Source organism: Myotis yumanensis, unplaced genomic scaffold (genome assembly GCF_028538775.1).
Source record: "Myotis yumanensis isolate MYYU_CA2020_CCGP unplaced genomic scaffold, mMyoYum1.0.hap1 SCAF_3, whole genome shotgun sequence".
In the NCBI taxonomy this organism is placed as follows: domain Eukaryota; kingdom Metazoa; phylum Chordata; class Mammalia; order Chiroptera; family Vespertilionidae; genus Myotis; species Myotis yumanensis.
In genome coordinates, this window is record NW_027223754.1 from 169,052,759 (window position 1) to 169,080,755 (window position 27,997).

At 36.7% G+C, this 27,997-nt stretch overlaps 1 protein-coding gene across 2 annotated transcripts in view; it reads left to right on the forward strand.

The window, feature by feature from the left end:
• NELL2 (neural EGFL like 2) overlaps positions 1–27,997 on the forward strand; it is a 338,372-nt gene that overhangs the window by 65,450 nt on the left and 244,925 nt on the right. For both annotated transcript variants that reach the window (XM_070410390.1, XM_070410389.1), the window contains exons 5-8: positions 24,396–24,569; positions 24,667–24,763; positions 27,060–27,132; positions 27,303–27,385. In XM_070410390.1, coding sequence (XP_070266491.1) covers positions 24,396–24,569; positions 24,667–24,763; positions 27,060–27,132; positions 27,303–27,385 — 427 coding nt within the window. The remainder of the gene's footprint in view (positions 1–24,395; positions 24,570–24,666; positions 24,764–27,059; positions 27,133–27,302; positions 27,386–27,997) is intronic.

A 27,997-nucleotide genomic window follows, 5' to 3' on the forward strand; every position in this document is an offset into this window, starting at 1 on the left:
TGCAGTTAGGGGTGACCAGGCAGGCAGGCAGGTGAGCGATTAGGAGCCAGTGGTCCAGGATTGTGAGAGGGATGTCCGACTGCTGGTTTAGGCCCGACAGTCAGACATCCCCTGAGGGGTCCCAGATTGGAGAGGGTGCAGGCTGCCCCAGGGGGACCCACCCCTCCTCCGTTCACGAATTTTGTGCACTGGTCCTCTAGTGGAAATATAAAAGAAAAAACAAAATCATAATCACTTTACCAGAATAACCACTGTTAACATTTTATTTGTTTCTAATCTTTTTAGATTGCATAAAATTGGAGATAATGACATCATTCTAAATAGATATATTACATTTATTTTCCAAAATTATTAAAATAGATATTTCTGAAATGTGCATTGGTTTTATGATATTTATCATATTGATATTCTGTAATTTATTTTATTAACCTATTTTTGGAAATTTAGATTATTTCTCATTTTTCAGAATTATAATTAATGCAGCAGCACTGTGCACGGCATGAAGTATGTGCTTGATCTCTGACAGTTTCCTTAGGAATAATTCCAGGAAATGCAATTTGTTGGGTAACTGGTTATAATAGGTTTTTTTTTTTCTGCATTAAAAAAGTACACATTGTCAAATTAGCCTCAAGAAAACTTGCACCAATGTAAAGTTCTACACACTAAGTATGCAGATGTGAGTTTTACTGTACCTTTGTTAAAAATGAACATTATCTCATTAAATTGTTTTTCACTTTGAGTTCGCAAATAGTATGTTTCATTTCTTTGATTGCTAGTGAGATTTAACATTTAAAAATAACTTTGCTGTCCTATACATTCTTTTTATAGACATTGTTTTTTTATTAGTAGTATTTTCTTAATAGTTTATGAGTTCTTCATATAATGGCTAACAACCTCTTATGTGTCATAATTTTTAAACATGGCGTAATTATTTTTTTTCTGTTTGGTTTGATGCCCATTAATTTTACATTTTGTAGTTTTTATATTCTTGAGATAAAATAATTTTACTTATCCTCATTTAGTCCTCACAACAAACCTATGAGACAACAACTAATATTATCCTCATTCAGAGATGAGATAATTCAGGCACAGAGGTTAAATAACTTGACCAAGTTCTCATACTTATCAAGTAACAGTTAGGCTTTTCACCCAAAGATTGACTCTAATGTTCTATCCTTAATTGTTTATGTCTGTCAGCTAATTATTCCAACTAATTTATTCCTTGAAGATTATTTGTTTAAAAATGGCTCTTCCTAGCCTGTTATTAGGTAGTCTTCCTTTTTTACATATATTGTTTTCCGTTTATTTTAATCTAACTCTTGAACTCATCTAAAATTTATTTTAGTGTAAGAAATGAGGCTCTAAACACTTCTCTCAAACAAGTAATTATTTCAACATCATTTATTTAACACTTCTCCCTCCCTTCAACTAAAAGTCCTCTCTTTAGCATAAATGAGATCTTCTATTTATGTTAAAAATTATTTATGGTTTCTCTCTCTTCTGTCTCATCAGTCTGTTAATTTTGGAACTAGTAATATACTTCAGATTTTTTCATATTATAAATATAGCTTTTCATTTTCTTATTGATTTAAGTAAGCATCATTTATTAATATTAACTCCATCTCATCTATAGTCTTCTTTGCATTAAAGTCTTTGTGGTGATTTTTGATGTACTAAATTCTTTATTGATATGCAGTCAAAGCAATAATTTATATCTCTAAAGGCTGGGATTATGTTAATGGGGTAGTGAAGAAAGACTATGTTATTTTTTTCCTCCCAAAAAGAATATGGAGAAGCCAATTAGAAAATGTAAGGGAAATAAGAAAATTTAAAATATTCTATGTGAGAAATGTATCATCTAATATACAAAAGTGAAAAAAAATGTAGCATGATTTTGGGCAGTTTTTGGGAAATAAACAAAAATAATCATCTGTCTTCAAGGCTACTGAATATTCTCCTTTGGATGTTGAAGAGCTTGTGTCAGTGCTCTCATCCTGAAGAAGAGGTTATCTCAGCACAGTATTCAGCTCTGCAGTGAATACTGCATACACATGCAAATACTGTTGATTAGCTTGTTATTGATCTTTTAATGAGGAGTCTGAAAAGGGGGCAATAGGACACCTGTATTTTAACCTTCCATCTTCATCTGCCCCACTTCATTCAATGAATGATGCATTTTAATATCTTTTTCCCCTGTCTATATTAAGAAAAAGCAATTGACATCTTAGACTTAGATCTAGGAGCATTTGTCTAGTATAATCAGATGAAGGTGGTGGTCTCAGTGCCATTTACCCAGCAACCCATTCTTTCCCCCCTGATTTGTACTGCCAAATGTAATACCGCATGCATCAGTGCCAAATCCCAAATCCCAATGAAATACCGAGTTTCCATCAATGCCGCGGTTTGTTTTGGGGCCTGTATTCTGGTCCACGGATCTGTTTGTGACCTGCAGCAATGCCACACGACTCTAATGCTGTAGTTTTATAAGACTTGCTATCGATGGTTCTTTCTGTTCATAATTTTTTGCTATGTTTGAAACTTCATTCTTTGGTATATACTTTAGAAATAATTTGGTAAGTTCTATGGAAAAAATCTCATTGGTATTTGTATTGGAATTATATCATATTTATAGGTTGATATATGATATATTAACATTTTTATGATATTCAGTTTTGTTATGATGTGACTTATCTCTCCATTTTCTTTCATGTCTTTTTTTTTTGGTCTTCTGTATAATTGTCTCCATAAAGGGCATACATATATTTTGTTAGATTTATTCCTAGCAAGGTTATAGGTTGTGCTGTCATTCAGGTGGGATACTTCTTCTTTTATACTTTCAAATTTGTAAAATACTTTTAAGTGACTATATTACCAGAAAAATGGATTCTGTTTTGTATCAGAGGTAACAGTCCCATAGTATTTTAATTGCTTTCTCTTTTGTCTTTTGGAGAAAGTTGGACTCTTTGGATGCGACTCAACATCATAAGGAAAATTTTAGAGTGCCATCAAAGTTCACTTAATTCTCTTTTCTTAATCTGCCATTTGCTGACATGCACTGACATTTCTGTGATCTTTTCCAAGATGAATGTTGGGGGGTTATTGTAATATATTTAATTCTTTGGTATTAAAACTCTTCTTCTGATGTTAATGTGAAACTTTTCTAATGCTCTTCAGGCCTTTGATCACTTAAAATTGTTTTACAAAGGACTCATTTAAAAATTGTAATGATCTATCTATAGTGTATTATCAAGTGACAGAAAGTAGAATTCAGCTTGTTTGTAACTTGTCTTATTTCCTTTAGTTACTGTGAAGCATGTCTTTTTAGAAAGCCATGCAAAATATTATTTTGGTGTCCTTATGACAATGGAGTTAATGATATCTCAATTACTTAAGAAATCTTATTTTCTTTGTTCTTATGTACACTTGAGTTCCATTAATCTTGGGGAGGAGTCATATATTTTTGTGGTTGAAAATGTATATTGATGTGCTTTTTAACAGCTGGATAAAAGTCATTCATATTTTGCCTTTTGTTTTCAGTGATTTTATTCATTTAGTCTTTTGAAAAAAGGAGATGATGGACATGCTGTCATATTTCCTTTGTACTTTCCCATTTGTTTATTTAAAACTCTAGGTGTAGTAAAATTATATTTGGTTATTCTTGAGGAGGCTGAATGCTCCACAGAAAACATGAATTGCTGAATATTTCAGCTTAAATTCATTTAATTTAGCCAGTAAAAATGCTCTGAACAGCACCAAACTGAAGTAAGATATGTATTTTGGGTGAACAACATCTGAACAATTTGATTTTTCAAATGACAAATTTAAACTATATGGAAGCAATAAGCATTATATTTAAATACTTTTGCTAATATGACATGTGAAAAAGTGGCTATCATTTCTAAAATTTATTGTTTGAATATTAGTAAATTTGTACATTTTTCATATATTTGTTAGTAAGTTGTTGGTGTCCTGTTTGACAAATGCATTCTAAATATTCTTTTCCTTTCTTATATTGGGGGTCTTCTCATTTTTCTTGCTTATTTTTAAGAATTCTTTATATGTTAAAAATGTCAACTTGTATGGAATAGTCACAGGGATATAAAGTACCGCATAGGGGATATAATATACTAGAGGCCTGGTGCATGATATTTGTGCATGGGGAGGGGGAGTCCTTCAGCCCGACCTGCACCCTCTCCAATCCGGGAGCCCTCAGGGGATGTCCTACTGATGGCTTAGGCCCTCTGCAGGAGGCGACTGGGCTGATCAGGGGAAGGCACCGCCCCCATAACCCCTCTACTGCTGCCACTGCCGGCCACCACTGCTGCCAAGGTGTTTTCATCAATATGGACTCCAGTTCCTTCAACAAAAAAATGACAAATTTCTTTAGGCATTTTTAAGATGTCTCTTTCATAGGATATGAGGTTTCTTTCTTTCTTTTTTTTTTTAATCCTCACCTGAGGATATTTTTCCATGGATTTTTAGAGAGCATGGAAGAGAGAGGGAAAGACAGAGAGAAACATCAATGTGAGAGGGATACTTCAATTGGCTGCCTCCTGCATGAGCCTTGACCTGGGCCCCGGCCAGGGAGGAGCCTGCAACCTAGGTACATGACCTTGACCAGAAATGAACCCAGACCCTGTGGTCGGCAGGCCAATGCTCTATCCACTGACCCAAACCGGCTAGGGCAGGATATGACATTGCTTAGCCCCTCCAGCAGTGGACCTTCATTTTTTCCTCCAGGAATGAGGTGGAAAAACCCTAGATCACCTTCCTGGATTTTTATTACCCAAATTACCAAGAATACTGCGAGTGGCATATGGGGAGCTTAGCCAATGAGTGGCCAGAAAAGGTGTTTCCTCTGCAGCTCATGTGCAGAGGCGGGACTGCCGGTGCGCTGTGGCTGGCAGGCCCTGTTCTCTGCGGGCCTGCGCCATCCGTGGCTTGCCTCACCACACACGCAGTCCCCTCCCACCCACCTGCACGTGCAGCCTCCTCCTGAGCAGTGGTGACGTTATGGCATCCCAGACAATTTGCATATTACCTCTTTCTCTCTCTCTCTCTCTCTCTCTCTCTATATATATATATAGTTGGTGTTAGATGGGTACTAGATTTATTGGGGTGATCACATAGTAAGTTATATAATGTCTAGTCACTGAGTTGTACACATTAAATTATTATAATATTGTATGTCAGCTTCAATTGAAAACAATTTTAAAAAAGAATGTCAACTCACTGTCAGTCATATAAGTAGGAGATTTACTGGGTTAATGTTTGTTTTTAAATTTAATCTTTTGAAATACTTTTAACCTATATTATAATAACAGTACAAAGAACTCCTACATCTCCTCTTACCAGATTTCTAACTGCTAATATTTTTAGCTTGTTTGTTCTCTCTTATTCTGATATGCCTTTTACTGATAATATTTCCTCCATCACCTTTAAATATGCAAAACAAAGATACTCTTTATATAGCCAACATACAACCTTCCAATCAATAAATCAACATTGACATCACAATATGATCCAATCTTCAGACACCATTAAATTTCACCTACTATCTAAATAAATAATGTCTCTTTTTTTCCTTCTTGGTCCAGGATTCTATCCTATCCACGAACACATTCCATTTGATGGTCATATCTCATAATCTCCTTTAATCTGGAGCAGTTCCAGTCTTTCCTTGTTTTTGGTATCCCTTGTGGTCCTAGAAGTCAGGCATTTTATTCTGTAGGATCACCCTTGAACTGGGTCCATATGATGTTTTCTTATCACTCAGGCCGTGTATTCTTGTTAGGAATACTATGGAAATGATGATTCTTCTCAGTATCACATCTGTAGGCACACTATGTCAATCTGTTTTACTGCTGGTGGTGTTAACCTTGATCACCTGGTCAAGTGGATGACCTTCTAGGTTCTCCACTTGAATAGAATTCTTTAATTTGGATTAGTATTTTTAGGGAAATATTCCCATATTCCTCATTAGACTATCACCCATTTTCCTTAATATTTTTTTACTGTTCCCACCTGTATCAGATCCAATTGTTTTTTTAGGGACATAAATAAAATGATAAATTTAGACATTGATACTCATTTTCACTCTTACATTTACTTTCTAGTATTATAAAAACTGATATTATATGTCATGTACAAATATTCTTAAAAACAGTAACGCAAACTTTTGAAAGTGCATGTCAGCATTTAGTATGTTGACCATTATATTTTTCTTTAATGAAAATTATTAGACTGAATGGAAGTAAAAAAAAACATCTTATTTCTATAAATGTGATTTGCCTAGCTTTTCCACTTTTCTCTTGATAGCTTTATATGCGGCATTGCATTCATTGAACTAAAATACCTCTATGAAAATAAAATTAGATTGTATATAAGATTATATTCGAGGCATTATTTCTGAAGGGGTTTTACATTAAGCCTGCATGACTGTCCTATTTATGGTTTTTCAAAATTTTCATTTTATCTAGCTATTGGATTTTCATTTTTTACATTTCTAACAGGTTAAAAATGCATGTTTTCTTCACTTAAAAAAACTGATTGTTTTCCATCAGTCAGTAACTGAAATATGTATGTAAGAAAGTCATTCCAGTCTCCAACTTGTCAGAATTCAAGACCTATTGCAAGAATTTTGTTCAATCACCTTTAGAAAAACAGTGATTATTTAGCTCTCCATTTCTAAGTAGCTTCCATAATGTAGAGTGATATGAACTATTAAATATAAAAACCTGCATGAATATGTCTGGTGATGTAAAATGAAGATTTGGCAGATTATTATCCTGAGGAGGATTATTCAGTAAAATAGTAAAAACGAGGAAATAGGAAGCTCTCTGAGTGTCTGGACTTTGCCCCTTTTCCCTAGTGTCTTCTGTGCCTAGTACAGTCCTTGCCTTATGCATGGCCAATAGGTATTGCTGAATGACTGAATAAGAAGTGCAGAGCATCTGCTGATATCAGGTTTCGTGGTAGCTGGACGATTTCTTAGGTGCACTGAAATGTTTCTTTGCATTATAAGCATGAGCACACTTTATTAGGACTCTACCCTCTGTCAGGCAGTCCTCTAAACACCTAAACATGGATTAATCTCAGTAAGTGCTCATCACAATCTGGAGGCAGGTATCATTATTATCCCTAGTTTACAGATAAGGAAAGGGGGCCCTGAGAGGTTAAGTCTCATGTCCAAGGTTACAAGTGACAGAATCCACATTTGAACCAAGCTGTATGGCACCAGAGCCCATTTTCCTAACCACTACCTTGGCAACTTTTCTCTTTGCTTGTTTTATTTTATGTCTTTACTAGAGGCCGGTGCACAAAAATTTGTGCACTTGAGGGGGGGGGGAGGGGGGGGAAGGGGGGGCCCCCCAGCCCGGCCTGTGCCCTCTCGCAGTCTGGGACCCCTTGGGAGATAACAACCTGCTGGCTTAGGCCTGCTCCCGGGTGGCAGAGGGCAGGCCCAATCCCTAGGTGCAGCCCCTGTTCAGGCTCAGAGCAGGGCCGATTCGGGAGTTGGGGTGCTGCCCCATCATGCACAGAGCAGGGCGGATCGGGAGGTTGCGATGCCACCCTCAGTCACACTCAGGGTAGGGCTTATTGGGGGATTGGGGCACCACCCCCTGTCACACTCAAGGCAGGGTCGATGGGGAGCTTGCGGCGCCACCGCCTGTCATGCACAGAGCAGGGCCAATCAGGGGGTTGGGGCGCTGCCCCCTGTCACTCACAGAACAGGGCCGATAAGGGGGTTGGGGCGCTGCACCCTGTCACACTCAGGGCAGGGCCAATGGGGAGGTTATGGCTCTACCCTGTCACACACAGAGCAGGGCTGATCAGGGGGTTGGTGCGCCGCACCCTGTCAAACACAGAGCCGCAGGGCAATCAGGGGATTGGGGAGCTCCCCCCTATCAGGCACAGAGCAGGGCTGATCAGGGGGTTGGGGCGCCTTCTCCTGTCATGAACAGAGCAGGGCGGATAGAGAGGTTGTGGCCCCGCCCCCTGTCACACACAGAGCCGCAGGGCGATCAGGGGATTGGGGAGCTCCCCCCTATCAGGCACAGAGCAGGGCTGATCAGGGGGTTTGGGCGCTGCCCCCTGTCACGCTGATCCCGGTGCCGGGAGGCATATTACCCTTTTACTATATAGGATAGAGGCCTGGTGCACGGGTGGGGGCTGGCTGGTTTGCCCTGAAGGGTGTCCTGGATCAGGGTGGGGGTCCCCACTGGGGTGCCTGGCTAGTCTGGGTGAGGGGCTGAGGGCTGTTTTCCAGAAGCAGGTGACTGAAGCTTCCAACCGCTCCTTTTTTTCTTTTTTCTTTTTTATTCTGGGCCAGCTTTAGCTCTGAGGCCTCGCTGCTGAAAACATCGATACAATGTTGCTGTCAGGCTCGCTGAACCTGGCTGAATGAAAGCCAGTTTCTGGGGTTTTGTTTAGCTTCTTATTTGCAACATAGTACATAGTTGCTTAGAGTTGCAGCTGAGAAGCCGGCAGCAGCAGGCGGGGAACGTTGGAGTTCATCATCACTGGAGCAAGCAAGCCTCCCTGTTCGCTTCAGTGCATGGCTGCCGGCCGCCATCTTGGCTGACAGTTAATTTGCATAAGGATATGCTGATTAGCCAACGGGAAGGGTAGTGGTCGTACGCTAATTACCATGTTTCTCTTTTATTAGTGTAGATGTACATATAGTTGCCATATAACATTGTGTTAGTTTCAGGTGTACAATATGATTTGATATTTATAGACATTGCAATATGATCACAATAAATCTAGTTATTGTTAGTCACTATACATGGTTCCAAAAATAATTTCTCCTTTTTTCCTTGTGATGATGACTTTTAAGATCTACGCCCCCCCCCCCCCCCCCGCCCCCGCCCGGAAACTTTCAAATTTGCAAGACAGTATTATTAACTATAATTACTATGCAGGATAATACTTTATAGCCTCATGACATTTATTTTATAGCTGTATATTTTTACCTTTGACCCCCCTTCACTTATTTTACCTTTCCCTTGAGTCTGCAGGCTGACGCTCTATCCACTGAGCCAAACTGGTTCGGCATATTTTACCTTTCCCTAAACAACTCCCCCAGCAACCACCAATCTGTTCTCTCTCTCTCTTTTTGAGGTTGGTGGTTTTTTTGTGTTTTTGTTGTTTTGTTTTTTAGATTCCACATATAAGTTAGATCATATTGTATTCATCTTTCTTTGTCTGACTTATTCCTTCCATGGCAATATTTTATTCTTTTTTATGGCTGAAGAGTATTCCATATATATATATATATATATATATATATATATATATACATATATATATATATATATAGAATACTCTTTATTATTTATTTATTCATCAATGGACACTTAAGTTGTTTCCATATCTTGGCTATTGTAAATGGGGATCACATGTCTTTTTGAATAGTACTTTTGTTTTCTTCAAAAAACTGGTAGTTTTTCATTAGCCAGTAGCTGAAATGTGCATATAACAAAATCAATATCTAGAATTGTAATTGCTGGATCATATGGTGATTTTATTTTTAATTTCTGGGGGAACCACCATACTGTATTCTATAGTGGCTGCGCAGTTTACATTCCCACCAGTAGTGTGCTATCTGCTTGTTTTAGAGCAGCACCATGGCCTTCCTACTTCTTCCAAAATCCAAGAACTTTATTGACAGGGTTAGCACAAGTGTTTCCTAATGCTTTTGAAGACAACAATCATATGTATACATATTTTCCCATTGGGCTTTTTTGTTATATAAAAGTCTTTATTCAGAAATTTTCTTTCTTACAATTTACTTTATTTCAATAACATCCCCATAACATATTGAAAAGTTGATAGCAGTATAAATAAAGCTGGGGTGGTCTGCATGATTGGGAAAATATTTTGTCTTTTTATTTTTCTAATTGCCTCTTTCTGAATCATTTATGCTACTATTTAATAATAGCTCAAATTCAGGATCAGGGTCTTTTTCATTTCCTCTAGTTGTGGGTGTCTGGTACCCTTTTCAATTGTGAACTCAAAGTAATAGGTTCACTAAGAGCAAAATGTCGCCTCAGTGGGTGACCCATGGATCCTATTGCCTTCTTCTTAGGCTCTTATTTATTCTGAACAATAGAGAAGACATGGTGACCCATGAAGCATATCTGAGAACAGCTGCTGCAGTGCTGACAGCTTCCTCTCCCCTGTGACTAATTCCTTTCTTTCAAGTACAACCTGCCTGGAACTCCTAGCTGTCGAACATGCATCGGTGCGTTCCATTTATTGTCTCCCCATAGTTTCAGAATGTGTTACATAGAAAGCTGCTGCAACTTCCTTCACAGGCCCCTTTTATCAGCCTAAAGAATTCCTATTGATTTTGAGGACCTTAGGATATAACCAATTGTTAGCTCAAGAGGGATATTGAAAACCAGATAAAATGCTGCATGGAATAATGGGGCGTCCTGGGTCTCTGGAGGTAGTCACTCCAGATGGATGTATCTTTAAAAGTATCTTGATCCATTTTTAGCTGAAGGTGAAGATGAAAAGTTACCATCTTGAGAATATCATTTTCTTCCCCAAATATTGTTTGTTCTTTGAAATAGTGCAATTGCATGTACACTTTAATACATGTGAGAGACCACTTGAGTATCTGGAAATTGAAGAGAACATTGGTATATTCTCTTGGGAACACACACACACACACACACACACACACACACACACACACCTCAATTTATTCAAAAGTTTTTCATAATATCCTCCAATTATTTTCAGTACTTATGGAATCTGTATTGATATGCCTCCTTTTTTTTATTCTTGATATTGGTCTTTTCTGCATCCTTTTTTCCTGATTAGTCCTACTAGGATCTTGTCAATTTTATTAGTCATTTGGAAGAGCACTTTTAAGCCACATTTAAAAAAATACTGATTGCTTTGTCATTGCTTTATTCCTGTATATTTGTTTTTCCCTCCTTGTACTTCTTTTTAGGTTTACTTGTGTTCCTTTCTCCACATTCCTGAGATGAATGCTTAAATCATTGATGTTTATTCCTTTATAAAAATAATTATACTTTCGTGGCTATCCATTTCCCTCACCACAGCATTATATGAATCACATTTTTATGCTTTATTCTTTTAACTTATAATTCAGCTTGAAATATTTCCTAATTTTATTTTTATTTTTTGACCCATGGATTATTTAAAAGTGTATTGCTTAATTTTAAAACATCTCAGGATTCTCTCACCTTTTTATTACTGATTTCTAACTTAATTCTGCTCCTAGGTATGACAATGTAGTGGACATCAGACTACCTTTTCTATTGAGAGAAGTTAAAGAAATAATTTCAGAAATAGAACACACGTATTGTACAAGTATAATATTCAGGTTTATTTGAACAATGGAGCCATGGGACAATGGAGAAATATAAGCGTGCCATAAATTTCTAGCATTGCTTTGTAGATATTTATGGATTTGCTTATATTCTTAAAGCTATAGGAAGAAATAAACTTGACTAATACTGCAAAATAAAAGAAAGGAAAGAAATAAAAAATTAAAATGAGGAGACATAAGCTATCACAGTAAGAATATGGCAAATATATCAATGATCCTTCCAGAAGATTTGGTTTTCCTGTGAAAAGACAAATACTCTTACATGGGATTGTAAAGATATGATCCAAGTTTTAATTACTTACAGGGTCACACTCAAAAAAATAGAATTTAAATAAAGGAACAAGAGCAAATAAGTGAAGCAAGTTAAAATTAAAATAAAGTTGGGATAGTAATGTTATTATCAGACAACTGATTCAAGATAAAATATATTAAGTGACAGCTAGGGTTATTTTATATTGACAGCAATTTTAATACTTATGAAAAGCAATATGGAACCAAAATATAAATAAAAAAGAATTAAGATATAAAGATAAATAATGGCAAACTGGAATTGTAGTTGGAGATTAGTAAAACTGCATTAGAATTTGACTGATCTAATAGACAAAAATATAATTATAAGAAAAGGATAAAATGATCAATATGATTTAATACCTATAATAGAAATATAGAGATTAAATGTATTAAATAATACTTATACACAACTTCATGCTAATAATTCATAAATTTGGATGTAATGAATGATTATCCATGAAAACACAAATCAGAACACCTGCTCAAGAATGCTAAAGAAAATCTAATACTGGTAATAATAGAGGGATTAGAAAAATTTGTCAAAGAATTAGATTCTTTCATCCTTTCACCCTGAGGTCACCAGACTCTGACTTTATTATTTTTTTTAATGTAATGTTTTCAGACATCCAGGGAACAGATAATACTTTGGCTATGTAATTTGTTCCAGAGCGTAGAAAAGAGAAGGGAAGCTTTTCAATTCATGTGATCTTAATCCTGACTCCAAAATTTGAGGATGGAACACACACACACACACACACACACACACACACACACACTCTAATACAATCTCATATATGAATAGAGAGGCTCACATTATTAAAATAGTAGCAAATGAACTCCAGAAATGTATTAAAAATAAAATACCAGGCCCAACTGAGGCCTTTTATATGAATTACATGAATATAAATGTTCTAAACCAAAATATTTGCAGTTGTTAAAATTATCTAACAGCAAGCTTGCAAAAATAACTGAAAATCTATATTATAATTAATATGAGGCTTCACTGACATGGGTGGGTATAGAAACGTGTGTGTGTGTGTGCATGAGTGTGTATGTGCGCGCGTGCGAGCGCACGTCTGCTTATGCATATATTTTATGAAAGAGTAGTGTTACCCATTATTGATGAAATGTGTTGCTAAATGAGTCATCTGTTATCTCTTGCCATATAATGATTGCAGTGATCAATGTGGCTATATGATTTCCAACATTTCCATATAACCCACAACCTGGTGATTCTACCACCTTTTCAACTGTCCCTCACTCACCTACATCTACTCACTTTGGTCTTTTTCAGTTTAAATTGCAGTTCATCTTTAGAATATCTCTAATGTAGAGATGGTCACCTCCTCTGTCCTATTTTATTTTAGTACTTGCATTGAAAAACCAAAACCCAGTTGACTCCATCTCTCAACCTCAGTTACACTCTTGCAGCTGAACTTGGCTATAGAATACAGAACTATGCTGACTGATCTTACTCTACATGCATGATCACTCATCTTAAATGTGCCCTTGATGCTGTCCTATTTTCCTAGTCCATTCACGCTCTCATTCTGCTAGATGACTCTTCCATATCTCTTCTCTTTTCTTACATGGGGAACACCTCCTCCCTCATCCTTGCTTAGCATATAACTTTGTTTCCTAAAAGCAATTGGAAGAGAGCTTCCACAAGCTATTCCCACCACTTATATAAACCCACCTGCATCTTTGCTGACATATTTTCTCTTCAATCTCTCCTCTTAGTTGGGTTTAGCATCCATGACCTAGCAAACACAGGCCACTCCAGCTGCATATTAAATTGCATCTCCTCTCAAGGACATTGCTCCAGGAATTTATTCCTTCTCTTGCATTATTATGTTGCTTCCTCTCTGTTGGATATTTCCTTCATCATGTAAATATGCTTAATATTTAGAGCCTCAAAAACAAAACTGAAAACCAAATCCTAAAATTCTCCATTGACCTAACTTTCCTATTCAGTGACTGCTCCTCTGTCTGCCTTGCACTGTCTTCAGTTCCCCTCTCACTGTATTGAACCCACTTTAGTGAGGCTTTGGCTTTCTCTGCTTCACAAATATGCACTTGTCAAGGTCTCCACTGATGTCCATGTTGCTAAATCCACCCTTCAATTCTGAGTCCTCATGCTGTTGGGCTTTGATTATTCCCTACTTCAAAACAGGTGCTTTGCTTGGCTTCCATGGCTCGTACTCTTCTGGTTTTGCTCCTTGGTCTCCTGGCTCCCTCCTCCTCCTCACACCTCTAGCATCTGCATGAAGGACTGTTTCCGGGCTTGATGCTTGATGCTTAGATTTCTTCCTTATATCCACTCACTTTGTAGGTGATCTCATTCTGTCTAAAGGCTTTAAATACCATCTCTATGAAACAACTTCCTGAGAAATTGTTTTTAACAATTTTAGATTCCACTTATCTTGATCTTAGTCCTTGGACTCCAGACTTGTATATCCAGCAACACATCTGAATCTTCACTGGGGTGTTTAAATGGAATGTCAAAAGGTACATGTCAGAAACCAAGTCATCATCCTCTTTCTCAAACTTGTTCTTCACCAGCTCAGTAAATGGCAACTTCTTTCTTTTAGTTGGCTTAGGATAAAAACCTTGAAGTATTTCTTGATTCTGTTTTCCCCACACTGCACATTTAATCCTAAGAAAGTTTTTATTGCTCCCTTGAGAACATCTTCAGAGTCAGACCCTTTTCATCATCTTCCCTTGGCTAAGCCATCCCTAGCAATAACCTTCAAAATCATCTCCTTGCTTTAGCCCTTGCAACCTCCCAAGCTCCATAAAGTCTATTTCTGACACTTCAGTCAAGTTGGTCATATTGGAACTCAATTCAAAACCCCCGCATGGCTTTCTACCTACAGTAGCCAAAGTCATCTTGTTAATGATCTGCCTTCTTGGATTTTTTCTGGTATATGTTTGACCCAATTGCCTACTATTCATTCTCTAGCTACACAGGCTTCAGTGATAGTCCTTGAACTTGCCAGCAGGCCCCTGCCTCAGAGTCATTGCTCTCATGCAGGGTGTCACTAGATGTCACTTTTTCAATGAGACTTTCCCTGAATCCTTTTTAAAATATCACCTTCCATATTCCTTATCCTCCTTACTTTAATTTTCTTCATAGATTTTATCACCATGTAACCTATTAGTTTTATATATTTTACTCCATTAACTTTATATTTTAATATAAATTCAATGAGGGCTGGTATTTTATATCTTTGGTTTACTTTTCCATTCCCAGCACCTGGAACAAAATCTAGAAAGAAGTAGGCATTCAAAAACAAACAAACACAAAACCTGTTGAATGAGTAAATGAGAGAGTGAATGAATGACTATAATAAGTCCCTTTGAAAGTGTATGCCATTTGAACCAGTAATTTCATTTCTAATAATTTATTCCAAGAAGATAACTGCTCAGGCACACAAAGAAACATGTGTTGAAGCATTTTTAAAATATATTTTATCGATTTTTTACAGAGAGGAAGGGAGAGGGATAGAGAGTTAGAAACGTCGATGAGAGAGAAACATCGATCAGCTGCCTCCTGCACACCCACTACTGGGGATGTGCCCGCAACTAAGGTACATGCCCTTGACTGGAATTGAACCCGGGACCCTTCAGTCTGCAGGCCGACGCTCTATTCATTGAGTCAAACTGGTTAGGGCTGTGTTGAAGCATTTTTATGAATAATGCAAAACTGGAAATAGTAATAGGAAGTTGGACATTAAATACATTGTGGTATAGGTATACTGTAGAATACAATGCATCCATTAAAGGGATGTGGCTTTACTTTTATTGACATGGAAAGACATTTGCAGTGCATGGTTAAGTTACAAAGATTGCAAAATGTCAATATTGATCATTTCTTGACAGCAGGATCATTAGTGATTTTAATTTCCTTGTGGTTTTATGTATTTCCTGTTTTTCTAAATAACCAATTTATATCAGAAAATTATATATATATGAAACAAGTTGTCAAATTTTTCACAAGTACCCATAAGCCTTCACTCTTTCTGCTTATTTTTCCCATAAGGTAGGAATACTTAGCTTAGAGTCCATCAATGGACTTCATGGAGTCTGTGAACCTGTTGTAAAATTTGTAAGCCACATTTTCTATGCACTTTTATGTGTGCATTTTCAGATCATTAAGGTAGTCCACATATGTCAGTAGGTCCTCAACCTACACGAGTGTGCTCTTTTTCATTCTTTTTTTAAAATTTTGTTTTATTGCTTAAAGTATTACAAAGAGTAGTACATATGTCTCCTTTTTTCCCCCCTCCTTGATAACATGGAGAAGGCTCAACTTTCTTCAGTCTACCACTTCTTTTACCATCTTTTTCTCCAGTGTTTCCCTAGTTTCCATCTGCTTCATCTCAGTAAAAGCTAAGTGGGTTGAGGTTATGAGAGGACCTAGCATTAAGTAGGTGCTAACCTTTATCCAGGGACTTATTTTAACTCCTTAACTCTCATGGATACTGTTGGCTGAGGAATATCCATTTATTACTAGTGCATTATAATATCTGTTCTTTCTCAATACTTGTATAAGACCTTTCTCAAGTTGTTGTTTCTAAAATATGCACAATGCCATTAAATCCCTCCCCCCTTGGATCATAGCCCAAAGTATTTTTCTTAGAATTTGTATCTTATTGGCCTCATCACTGATAGTAATAAATTATCTCCATTTCATGAGTAGCCATTTTTTTCTTTTATTTTATTGTAAACTACGTAGGGTAATAAGATGAAGAGGTAATATCATCATGTTGGATGCCAGGGCTTCAATCATGAATTAATTCCATTTGCTACTGAACTTTCCCTATGGTGATATAATTTTGGCTCCTAGCTATATTATTTATGGAGAAGCTTTGTTATCCTCACTGATCTAGCTACATTCCTCTTCTTGCAGCATGACTTCTATAATAGCGTTATAATTAGTTTTGAAATAGTTCAATTAATTTTCACAATAATGTGTTTATTACTGGACATCGCTAAGCTTCAGTGTTATTTGGCCTTCTTAGTTGTTATAGCCTCAGTGCTCTTAGTAAGTATTTGCTGGAATAAATGAACTACTAAATCATAGATTTAAAAAACCCTCCTCTCTTTATGCTCTAGTATAAGGCATTTTTTTTTTTTGTTTTATGAAAATGAAATGGCCTCAGGAAGTCATGAGTTGTTAGTCACTGGATGTATTCAAATAAACTGGATGGCCATTTGATGGGAATATCATGGACAATATTCAAGCATTGATATTTGGGTGGATTCTCATTAGACTACTTTATGTTTGAAATTCAGGTTTGTTTCAGTTAAAATCCACCTTGAAAATTTGCTGATGTTTATGTTGCATGAATAGATATGTCATAGGAAGTCTAAATCATGATAATGACCTGTATGGAGTGCTTACTCTTCTCAGGAGCTGTGCAAAGTAATCATCTACATCACTTGTTTCATTGAATTCTTACAATCTTACCTAATAATAGATAAACATGTAAATTGACTGTACCTTCACTATGCTAGCAGCCAATCAGGAGAGTATGCAAATTAACCTAACAAAGATGGCGGTTAATTTGTATACATAGTCTCCAAGAGGTGGAGCAAAGCCTGATGGCCCGGGGCCGGCAGAGCAGCAAAAACCTCACGGCCCCGGGGCCGGCAGAGCAGTGAAAGCCTCACTGATGACCAAATACTATTAAAAATAAACAAAATTATTTAACAGAAACAGAATCAATGTGGTTCTAATGAGGGATGCCAAAAAACACCTTTTTTTCCCAACTCTCCCATCTCCCCCAACATCTGAGGGAATCCTTGGAAGTAGCAAGGTAAACAGTCCATTTTCTATGACAAATGAACAAATCCACTGACAATAATTTTGGCTCTACCACTGGTCTCCACTTTTCCCATTTCATTGGTTATGCTAGAAACCCCCATAATACTAATTGTCTCACTTAAAAGGGTATTCAAAATGCTTGTTATTCACAGAATTGGCTATCAGAGGCTGGACTTTATAAATGATGCCTAATTGGGATTATTGAAAAATACTAAGAATAGTTACTGTTTATTGAGTTCTTACCATGTTTCAGACACCCTGCTTTTTATGGATTATCATAATGAGTTCTCATTTGACAGATGAGGAAAATGAGACAGTGAGAGATCAGGTCATAGGTAGTGAGAGGCTGATCTGGGTTTTTAGTTCCAAAGCCCGTGCATATAACTCCTTTGCAATTGTGCCATCCACAAACTACCCTAAAGCTGTATTTGACACTAGAAGTGCATGTGGCTTTTTTTCAGGTGACTAATTTACAACTGACTTATAGTTTAGTGCACTGAGATGATCTGATCTTTTTTTCTATTTAGGTTTCAGTTAAGGCAGCAGAAAAATTCTCATCTCATGTTGTGAGCAATCTTTTTGTCAGATGAGAGGTGACCTTATTTTTATCCTTTGATCTTGAGTTACAAAGGAGATTGTTGAAATGAATGATGCCCTGCCACTGCTGCCTACTTCTCTGAAGTCTAATCTTAAATTAGTATGTATTTCTGTCCATGCAAAAGATGAGTAACAAGGCCATAACTTATTATAAAGGGGGAACTTTATTTCTGATTTTAGTTGCCCCCCCCCCAAAATTATGAATAACAAATCAGGGAGACACGATATGTTCAAGTGTGACAAATTATATTCTTGGGATTTAAAATGTGACTTTTAAGGGAATACATGCTCATTAAAGATTAAAGGGAAAATAAAGGACAATACAAAGAAGGTTAAAACAAATCAATCATACTTCCATCACTCAAACAATCACTTTTTAAAATGTTGATACATTTTATTCCCATTGCATATTTTTCCCATGATCAAAGGGTAATAGATCAGTTGGGGTTCTCAGTTGTAAAGTGACTTTGGAGGTGGTGGATGGGAGGGCAGCGGACAGAGCTGATGGGAGCCTGAGGCACCAGAATTGGGAACAAGCAATAACTAGAGGCTCCCTGGTGGGCCAGCAAGCAGGAAGCAGGATGCACAGTGACCTTAAAGAAGCTGACTGGACCTTAAAGAAGCTGATTGGATGTTGGGAATTTCCCCTGCACAATGCAGGTTCTTTCCCTCTCTTCCTGGCTGCGCTCCATTATGCTTCTGAGTCTTGAGAAAGTGTCTGATTGCTGGGGTGTGTCATGGGCCTGCCCCTGGCTGTGCCCTGGGAAGAGGGAGGATTTGACCTCTTTGCTTTTTGAAATGAGAAAGATAGCTCATGTGCTGTCTTGATTGAGTGTTTTGTTTGTACACAGTAATGTTCCAAGTGCTTTCTTAAATGAACTCTTTCAGATCCTCACAGAAATCCTTTGAGGCAAGTACCATTCACATCGTTATATTACAGCTGAGTAACCAAATGAGGTAGAGAGAGGAGAAGTGGCTTGCCACTGCTATGGGGGGTGCAGGGATGTGAACCCTCAGGCTTTAGGGCCTGGGTGTGCAACCACTCTATTCTGCTGGGCCTGTGGGCAGTAGGGGGAGGGGAAGCAGGCCTGCCTCCCACTGAGATGGCACCAGTGGGGGACAGTGGAGTTCCAGAAAAGAATATGGTTGTTACTAGAACAATGATTCATTAAAATAGGTCCAGTGTTCATTGCAGATACTTTTAACTTGTACTAGTAATTATGCAATAGTCATATTTTCCTGTGTTTTAATGTCTTCATACAAGTTTATTCATCTTCTAGTGGCTGGTTTTGAAGATATGGATCAACTTCTTTTTAATCTGTTTTTCTTATTTTAACGAGGGCTAACTTTAGTTGAGTACTAACCATGTGCTAGACACACTTTTAAGTGTTTTACATTATTGTTTATGTTTGTCTTTATTAAATGTTTTTGTGTATTATACATTTTTGGACACCCTGTATATCTATTTCATTTCTAAAAAAGCTGAATGAATGATGCTAATGACTGTTGGTCAAATATTTAACTCTTGAAAGGTTGTTCTTGTTTATAGGGGCATAGTGTCAGCCTTATTGCTATGAAAGGTTAGTTTAGTGCCTCAAGTTCAAGAATTCAATATAGGTACCATTTCTAATAATAGCTAGAGGAGAACAGCAATAATAGGATTTATGCCTCAGTGGGTTAAGAACTGACAAGTATATAGCAATAGGCCACTGTGTTTGCTGATGTTATTTTTTAAAAAATGCAAACAACTCTTTCACATTATAGAATTTACTAGTTGAATTAATTAAATAATGAATACTTGTTATCAAATAATAATATAGAAAAGATTCTGTTCTTGACTACTTGGTTTATTTTGAATCTTAAAGTAGAATTGTACTATATATATTACATTAAAAGTTAATATGTAATTAAGAAAATTCAAGGATTTAAAAATATGTGAAAGGTCCTTCACAGTCTTTCCCCTTAGTTGTATCCCCAACTGAGGTAACTATTCTTAACATTTGATATGTTCTTCTTGATTTTTTCTTCTGTAAACAGACACATAGTTTTTGCAAACAAAATGGGATACTATAGAATTTTTTTGTTGTTTACTTAATAGTAAACTATGGCATTGTTTCATTTCTGAACACCATTCTTTTATAGAGTGGCACAGTGTTTTAGAATATGAATTTATCATAATTACTCTGAGTGAATAGTTGGCATTTTATCAGGTTTTTAGTATTTTAAATAAATCTTACGCAGAACTTTCTGCATGCATCATTGCTAATTTGTGCTGTTATTTTGCATAGATTTTTAGATTTGAAATTATGATTTAAAGTGTATGCACGTTTAATATATTGATAGTTTTACCAAACTGCTTTCAAGAAGTCCCTGTAAATTTATTTTGCCACAAATAGTGTACCAGAGTGTTTATTTTTCTACATTTTTATTGACACTAGATATTATTACTTTTTTATTATTGCTTATCTGATTGGTAAATCCATTAAGTTGCTTTTTCTTATTGATTTGCAGGTACTTTTCATTAACCTCTGATTTATCATGTATTTAACCTTGTCTCATAGAATGTCATTTGTTGTGTAATTTTATTCTTTCTGTTGAGAATTTTTTGAATGTTATGTAGTTGACATGTAATTAATCGATGTTTTAATTTATGGTTTCTGTTTTATTCTAATTTCTTACCTCTTTCAATTATGGCTAATTTCTACCATCTACAGATTATTCCCAGCAGAATACAAAAATGTGTATTAGTAGTTCTTACCAACTGAAATTTCTTACCTTGACAGTGCCTTTCAAAAGCTACCCTCCCGAGGTGTCTGTACTTGTTTTCTCTTACTTCTCTCTGCCTGTTCTCTCTGGAGCCTACTTCAAGAAAGCTTTATTTTCCATAGAGTTTTCTGAAATAGCTTTAGGGTCACCAGAAACCTGTTTTGTTAAATCCAGTGGTTCCGCCTTTATCTTATTTGGCCTATTAGTAGCATTTGAAACTGTTCATTACCCCCTCTTCCTTGAGGCATCTCCTTCATCACCAGGCCTTTGGGACACCACTGTCATTTTTCCTCCCCTACTCTCACTAGCTATACTTACTGTTTTTTTGCTTGTTTTTGCTGGTTTCTCCTCAAAATGTTAAAGTGTCCTTTCATTTATAATAATTTCCAAGGTATTCCCTGTGCCTTGATGGCTTTCAATACAATCTGCATGCCTATAACTCCCCACATTTTTATCTCCATTATGGACCTTTTTCCACCTCAGACATGTCCTCTTTTTTTTCTTCATTCTGGAATATAAAGCTCTTTTTAATTAAAGTATAGTTGACATATATTATATTGGTTTCAGGTGTAAAACATAGTAATTTGACATTTGTATACCTTACAAAGTGACCACTGCAAGAAGTCTAGTAACCGTCTGTCATTGTACAAAGTTATTACAATATCGACTATTTTTCCTATGCTGTACTTTACATATCTGTGACTTACGTTATAACTCTAACTTTGTAATTCTTAATCCCTGACAACATGGATAGACCTAGAGCAATGATGGCGAACCTTTTGAGCTCGGTGTGTCAGCATTTTGAAAAACCCTAACTTAACTCTGGTGCCGTGTCACATATAGACATTTTTTGATATTTGAAACCATAGTAAAACAAAGACTTATATTTTTGATATTTATTTTATATATTTAAATGCCATTTAACAAAGAGAAATCAACCAAAAAAATGAGTTTGCGTGTCACCTCTGACACGGGTGTCATAGGTTCGCCATCACTGACCTAGAGGATATTGTGGGGAGGGAAATAAATCAGAGAAGGACAAATATTATATCATTTCACTTTTATATGTGACCTAAAATAAACTAGGCAAATGAACAAACAAAACAGACTCATAGATTCAGAAACATAACTTAGTTGCTAGAGGATTGGGCAGTGAAGGGGGTAAAAAGGTGAAGGGGATTAAGAGGTACAAACTTATAGTTCTACATGTCCTCTTGAGTGTTCATGAGGTTCCTTAAACAGAACATATCTAAGTTTAAAACTTGATTCAAATTATCTTACTTTTTCTTCATTTCAGGATGTATTGATTTCTTCTTCATTTTTGCTGGATATAGGATTCTTAGCTTTTTCTTTCATCACGTAAAAATTATGTGCCACTTCCTTAAGTCTATTACCATTCTAATTTCTTTTCCCCATATATACAATGTATTGATTTTTTTCTGTCTGCTTTTAACATTTTGTATTTGTTTTTAGAATTTTAATTATGATGAGTATTTTTAAAAATTGATTTTGTTTGGGGTTTGCTTACATTCTTGAATATGTGAATTTCTGTCTCTTGCCACATTTGAGAAGTTTTCAGTCATTGTTTAGTCAAGTACTTTTTCAGTCCACCCTCTTTCTCCTCTTTTATGGACTCTAATTATATAAATCTTAGATCTTTTGTTATAGTCTCACAGGTCTCTGACACTTTCTTCATTTTTCCCTCAGTCTATTTTCTTTCTATTTGTTCAAATTGAGTAATTTTTATCTTTCAGTCTACTGATCTTTTCTTGGTGCCCTCCATTCTACTGGTTAGCCTATCCTTTGAGCTTTTTATTTGTTATATTTTTTAATTTTAAAACTTTCATTTGATTATTTATTTGGTTCTTCTCTTTCTTTGCTGAGGCTTTCTGTTTTTTCCTTGTTTCAAGTGTGTTCAAATATATTTGTTATTGCTTTTTTAAAGAATATTTTTATTGATTTCAGAGAGGAAGGGAGAGGGAGCGAGACATAAAACATCAATGATGAGAATCACTGATTAGCTGCCTCCCACATACCCCCTCCTGGGGTGATCCTGCAACCCAGGCATGTGCCCCTGACCCAAATTGAACCTGGCACCTCCCCCCGCCCCCCCATTTCATAGGCTGACACTCTATCTACCGAACCAAATATGCTAGGGATGTTATTGCTTTTTAAAAATATATTTTTATTGATTTTGAGAGAGAGAGAGAGAGTAAGGGAAAGGGAGAAGGGAGAGAAAGATAGAAACATGGATGAGATAGAAACATCTATAGGCTGCCTCCTGCATGCCCCCTGATGGGGATTGAGGTCACAACTCAGGTATGTGCCCTGTCAGGAAATCTAACTGAGGACTTCTTTGGTGCATGGGTCAATGTTCAACTGAGCAACATTGACAGGCTGCTTCTTTTTATCAGTGATTCTATAAAATGTTTGTCAGGTAATTTAACATCTCTGTCATCTTGCTGTTAATATCTATTGATTGTCTTTTTGTCATTAATTTGACATCTTTTTGTTCTTGGTATGGCATATGATTTTCAATTTAAACCTGCTCATTTTTGCATCATGTTCAGAGACTTGGATATTATTTAAACTCCCTGTGTTAGCTAGATTTCGCTGAAACTGCTCTGTCAGAGGATGGGAGAGTGCCTTCTTGTTACTTACATGTGGAGGTAGATGTCCACGTTCCCCGTTTGGCCTTCTGTTGAGAACTGAGGGGGAGCTTCTAATATTTCTGGGTGGGAGTGAAATTTCCAACTCTCCTCATGGTCTCTACTGACACTGTGGTAGAGAGGGTCTTATTAATGCTGTGTGGTTGAAAGTCCTGACTCTACTAAGCTTCCCCTGACACCATAACAGTTGGGAGCGGGCAGTGTGCTTTGTTACTACCAGATAAGGGTGCGAGACCAATCTCCCACTCATGTGGTCTCCACTGATGCCGTGGGGAGCTTTATGACTGGCCAGCTGGGTTAAAAGTCTTGGTTCTCTACTTGTTCTCTCTCACCACCCTACTGGAAGTGTCGAGTACATCATTTTTGCCTCAAGAGGATGGAAACCTAATGTCCCCACTTGGCGTTTGCTGGCAAGGTTGATGGCATGACTACTGTTTTTTTCTTTGGTGTTTGACTAGAATAGAGTGATTGTTCTCAAAACTTTTGTCTTGCTAGTCTTCATCTTTTGTGGTAGTTTGGCTAGGAAGAGCAGGCTTTTTCTTTTATTTCTTTTCCGTTTTCTTCCTTTCCTTTTGGTATCTGTTGGTATTTTCAGGTTGCTGGCTTCTTCAGTTCCAAGTCTGTATATATGAGGCAAAGAGAAAACCTAGGAAACTCACCATTGTTTGGTTCCTCAGGTCCTGAGGTCCCTCACTGTTTTTTCTCCTCCATCTTTCAGACTCTTCTTATGTTTGTTTTATAATATAATGTGTGGTTGTACTTAGGGAGAGGGATAGGGAAAGCATATCTACTCCATCTTTCTGGAAGCAGGAATCATGTCAGTCACATTTGAACTTAACTTTCAATGTGCTCCATACGGCTCTTCCCTGTGCAGGTACCTGGAACTGGAAAGCAGCGGCCATCGGAATGAAGTCAGACTGCACTACCGCTCCGGCAGTCACCGCCCGCACACGGAAGTGTTTCCGTACATTTTGGCTGATGACAAGTGGCACAAGCTTTCCTTAGCCATCAGTGCCTCCCATCTGACTCTACACATCGACTGCAATAAGTAAGTGAAATGTTCTCAGTTCAGGAAATGGAAGATGCTAAGAAATGACTGCTAGCTTACATCACTTACCTGATGTATCTGGGTTTTTTTTTTCCAGAATATATGAAAGAGTGGTGGAAAAGCCCTCCACAGACTTGCCTGTAGGCACAACCTTTTGGCTGGGACAGAGAAATAATGCACATGGATATTTTAAGGTATCCTTTGACTGAAGTCTGATCATAAAGTATAAATACAAATGCTTTCTCATGAGTTTAGAAAAATTCATTTTGCTTTTTATGGTGATAAACAAAATAATTTTACTTGTGTAGATTTTTCTATTTGTGTTTTATTTCTTCTTTTCTTTTAGCTGGCATGATATTTAGCTGATGAGCACTATCTTCTCTTTTTTCTCTAATGAGTTTGATCTTTAGACATTATATAGAAGACCACAAGGCTGAAATCATGGCAGTTAACATACCATTCTTGAAATTAGGTATTCAAAGTAATAAAAGCCTAAAATATTAGTATACAAATAAACTCTCCCCCACTGAAGTATAACTTTTGATGATACTATCACAGGGATGTTATTAATAAAGGATTGAAAGCTTTTTAATATTCATTATTCATGGGCTCCTTATACACCAGAAAGCGAGAAAGGAATATATATATATATGCACAAATATACCAAAAGTAGAAAGCAACCATAATTTATATCTTTTTTTTAGTGTCTACTTAGACACACACTCTGTAGAATCTCACATTGTAGAGAATCTAAAAGACATACCGTTTAATTATCTGTCTTTAAAGGATGAAGAAATAAAGTCCAGAGTATTTCTTGACTGTAAGCCCATAAGTATAATCATTTCCCCCCAGTGACTATGATATAGAAGTGACCTGGCAAATGGCTGTTAAATAAAAGAATGACAAGGGGGTGTGTCCAACTCGTGAATTTTTAGGTAGACTAGCTACCAATAACTTTACAAATGTATTTTAAGCAAGGTTTATAATCCTAGAGAGGTGTTTTTAAAAGTTAAACATTGTTACCTGGGAACCAGGTGCTTTGAATATGTTATTTCATCTCTCCTAGGCATGCTGGCTTTGATGCATAGACTTTTTGTCCTCTTTTACATATGCATAAGCCTGCTCATAGAGCTTAAATAGCTTCTCCGAAGTTAGTCATGGGGAATTGGTCCCATTTTTGCAAATCCTGAAAATTCAATGCTGTTTTCCTCTGTAAGGGATTGCAAATGTGTGCTGTTAGTGCCAAGTCTCTTCTCTATTTAATCATAACAGTCTTTCCCGTGGAGCCCAGATGTGGTCTCAGAATCCTTCTCAGACATTGATTATGTGACTACTCTAGGGATCCTTCTTTTTATTGCAGATTCTGAATGGTGCCTACTAGAATTGTGCAGTGCGCATGCACACAATGACTTTGTTCCTATGTTGCCTCCTCCAAGTGATAGGAGTTTGTATATAAATTGCCTCCTTAATCTAAATCCAAACAGACAACAGATCCAGCCATTGCCACAGTACACTGAAATATTTATCATTCACATTGGCATTCTTTTTGTACCACACTATCAATCAGATTAAACATGTAGGAGCTACTTGCTAAATCTGTGTTCAAAATTGTCTTGAAAATATGTTGCTACTATCATTCCTGTCATTAGACATTCTGTTTGCATTTTTCAAAGAGATAAGGTGAAATATTAATAAGAGAAAATATATAAAACTGGTGCAGGAAGAGAGGAGGGTGCTGGGTGAGAGGGACAGCTGGAGTGTGTCTGATGAGGTCATTCCTGAAATACCATTTGACCTTTGCTTTAAGAGTTCAAAAGCTGGAAGCTGATTATACCTTAATGACTAAGGACGCATGTAAATTTTTCCTATAAACATGTAATAGGGCCTTCCTTCTGTGTAAAATGTGTTCTTTTCAGCCAGCATTATAACAAATTCATGCTAAACTTTCTGTACTCTGAAGGACTCACCACTGAGTCTTGCATAGCTGTTTAATTTATCTATTGTCCTTTTTGAGTTGAGAAAAGTTTCAAAAGATTGCTCTGAAAAATGAGAAATGCTCAAATGATCATTGCTTTCATAACTAGTTTTTCTATTCTTTTCTCTTGATGATTGCACTTTAAAATTAGTATCAGTTTCACTGTTGGTGAAACCAGAAATGAGTTTTAGGTTGATTTTTAAAGGTCATTTTCAAGCCTTACTTCAGTGGCTTACTACAGATAACTTCTCAAAACATTGCCTCTTAATCATATCTTGACATTTGATCTTAGAGGTTTCAAAAATGTTATCATTAAGAGAGTCCATGGGTAATCATCTATTTTTCCTTATTTGTTTCTTTCCCTTTGGTTTGAAGTCAAAACAATATATTAAAAAAGATTTTACTCAGGGATTTTGATGATTCTGTCCTGTGATGTTTTCCTTCATGAACTTGACTGTTGAACATAATTTGAGTAGATGAAAGTAATGTTTTCTTCTTTAATTTTTCACACACAGGGAATAATGCAAGATGTGCAATTACTTGTCATGCCCCAAGGATTCATTGTTCAGTGCCCAGATCTTAATCGCAGTAAGTCCATTAGTTTTTGCACTGTGTGATTAAGAGTGTGCTTCCTGCTTAATTTTGTCCAGGTTGTCAGTGTGAAATTGGAGTTCCCATATATGAGTTGTCAGCATAGGCTTAATCAGATTGAAACCCTTATAAATACAACTTGACCAATTTAGTGTTTGCAATTTCAGCTTGTCCAACGTGCAATGACTTCCATGGGCTTGTGCAGAAAATCATGGAGCTGCAGGATATTTTGGCCAAAACATCAGCCAAGGTAAAAGCTACTTAGAAATTCAGTGTGGGGGAGCTCAAAAACCCTTGGGGTTCCTTATAGGATTTTTTAAAAATAAGCACAGGTGTCTACCTTTAAGATTTTTCTTATGCTATATTCTTTGCTGGGGTTAAATCTAAATCAAAATCCCTGTCTAAGGAAAGGGCTTATAAATATTCAGCGCTGGCCATCTGTATAACAAATGATTCAGTAAGTCAGGATTGAGGCAAATTACCTATTTTTACACTGTTTATTACAACAGGATTTAGTGTTCATTTTATTGAGTTTTCCTTTCAAAGGAAGGAGATGGGAGGATATTGCAAATAATGTGGACACTGGGGTTATGTCAAGGAAATGGTCCCACCAATGCTTTCTACACTGTGCTGCAGCTGTAGGATAATTCACTGTTCAAAGTGTGTCTCAAGTTTGCCTACAATTTCATCAGGCTGTTGTCATTTTGCATAGTACTTACTAATGATTGAAAATTATATTGTATATGGATGATTTGTGTCAGACACAATATAAGTTCTAAAACTTATGATCTCACTTGAGTTGACATGTTTATGAAATTAAACATTTTTTAAAAGTGGAAAGTGCTTCTCTATATTGTGGCTG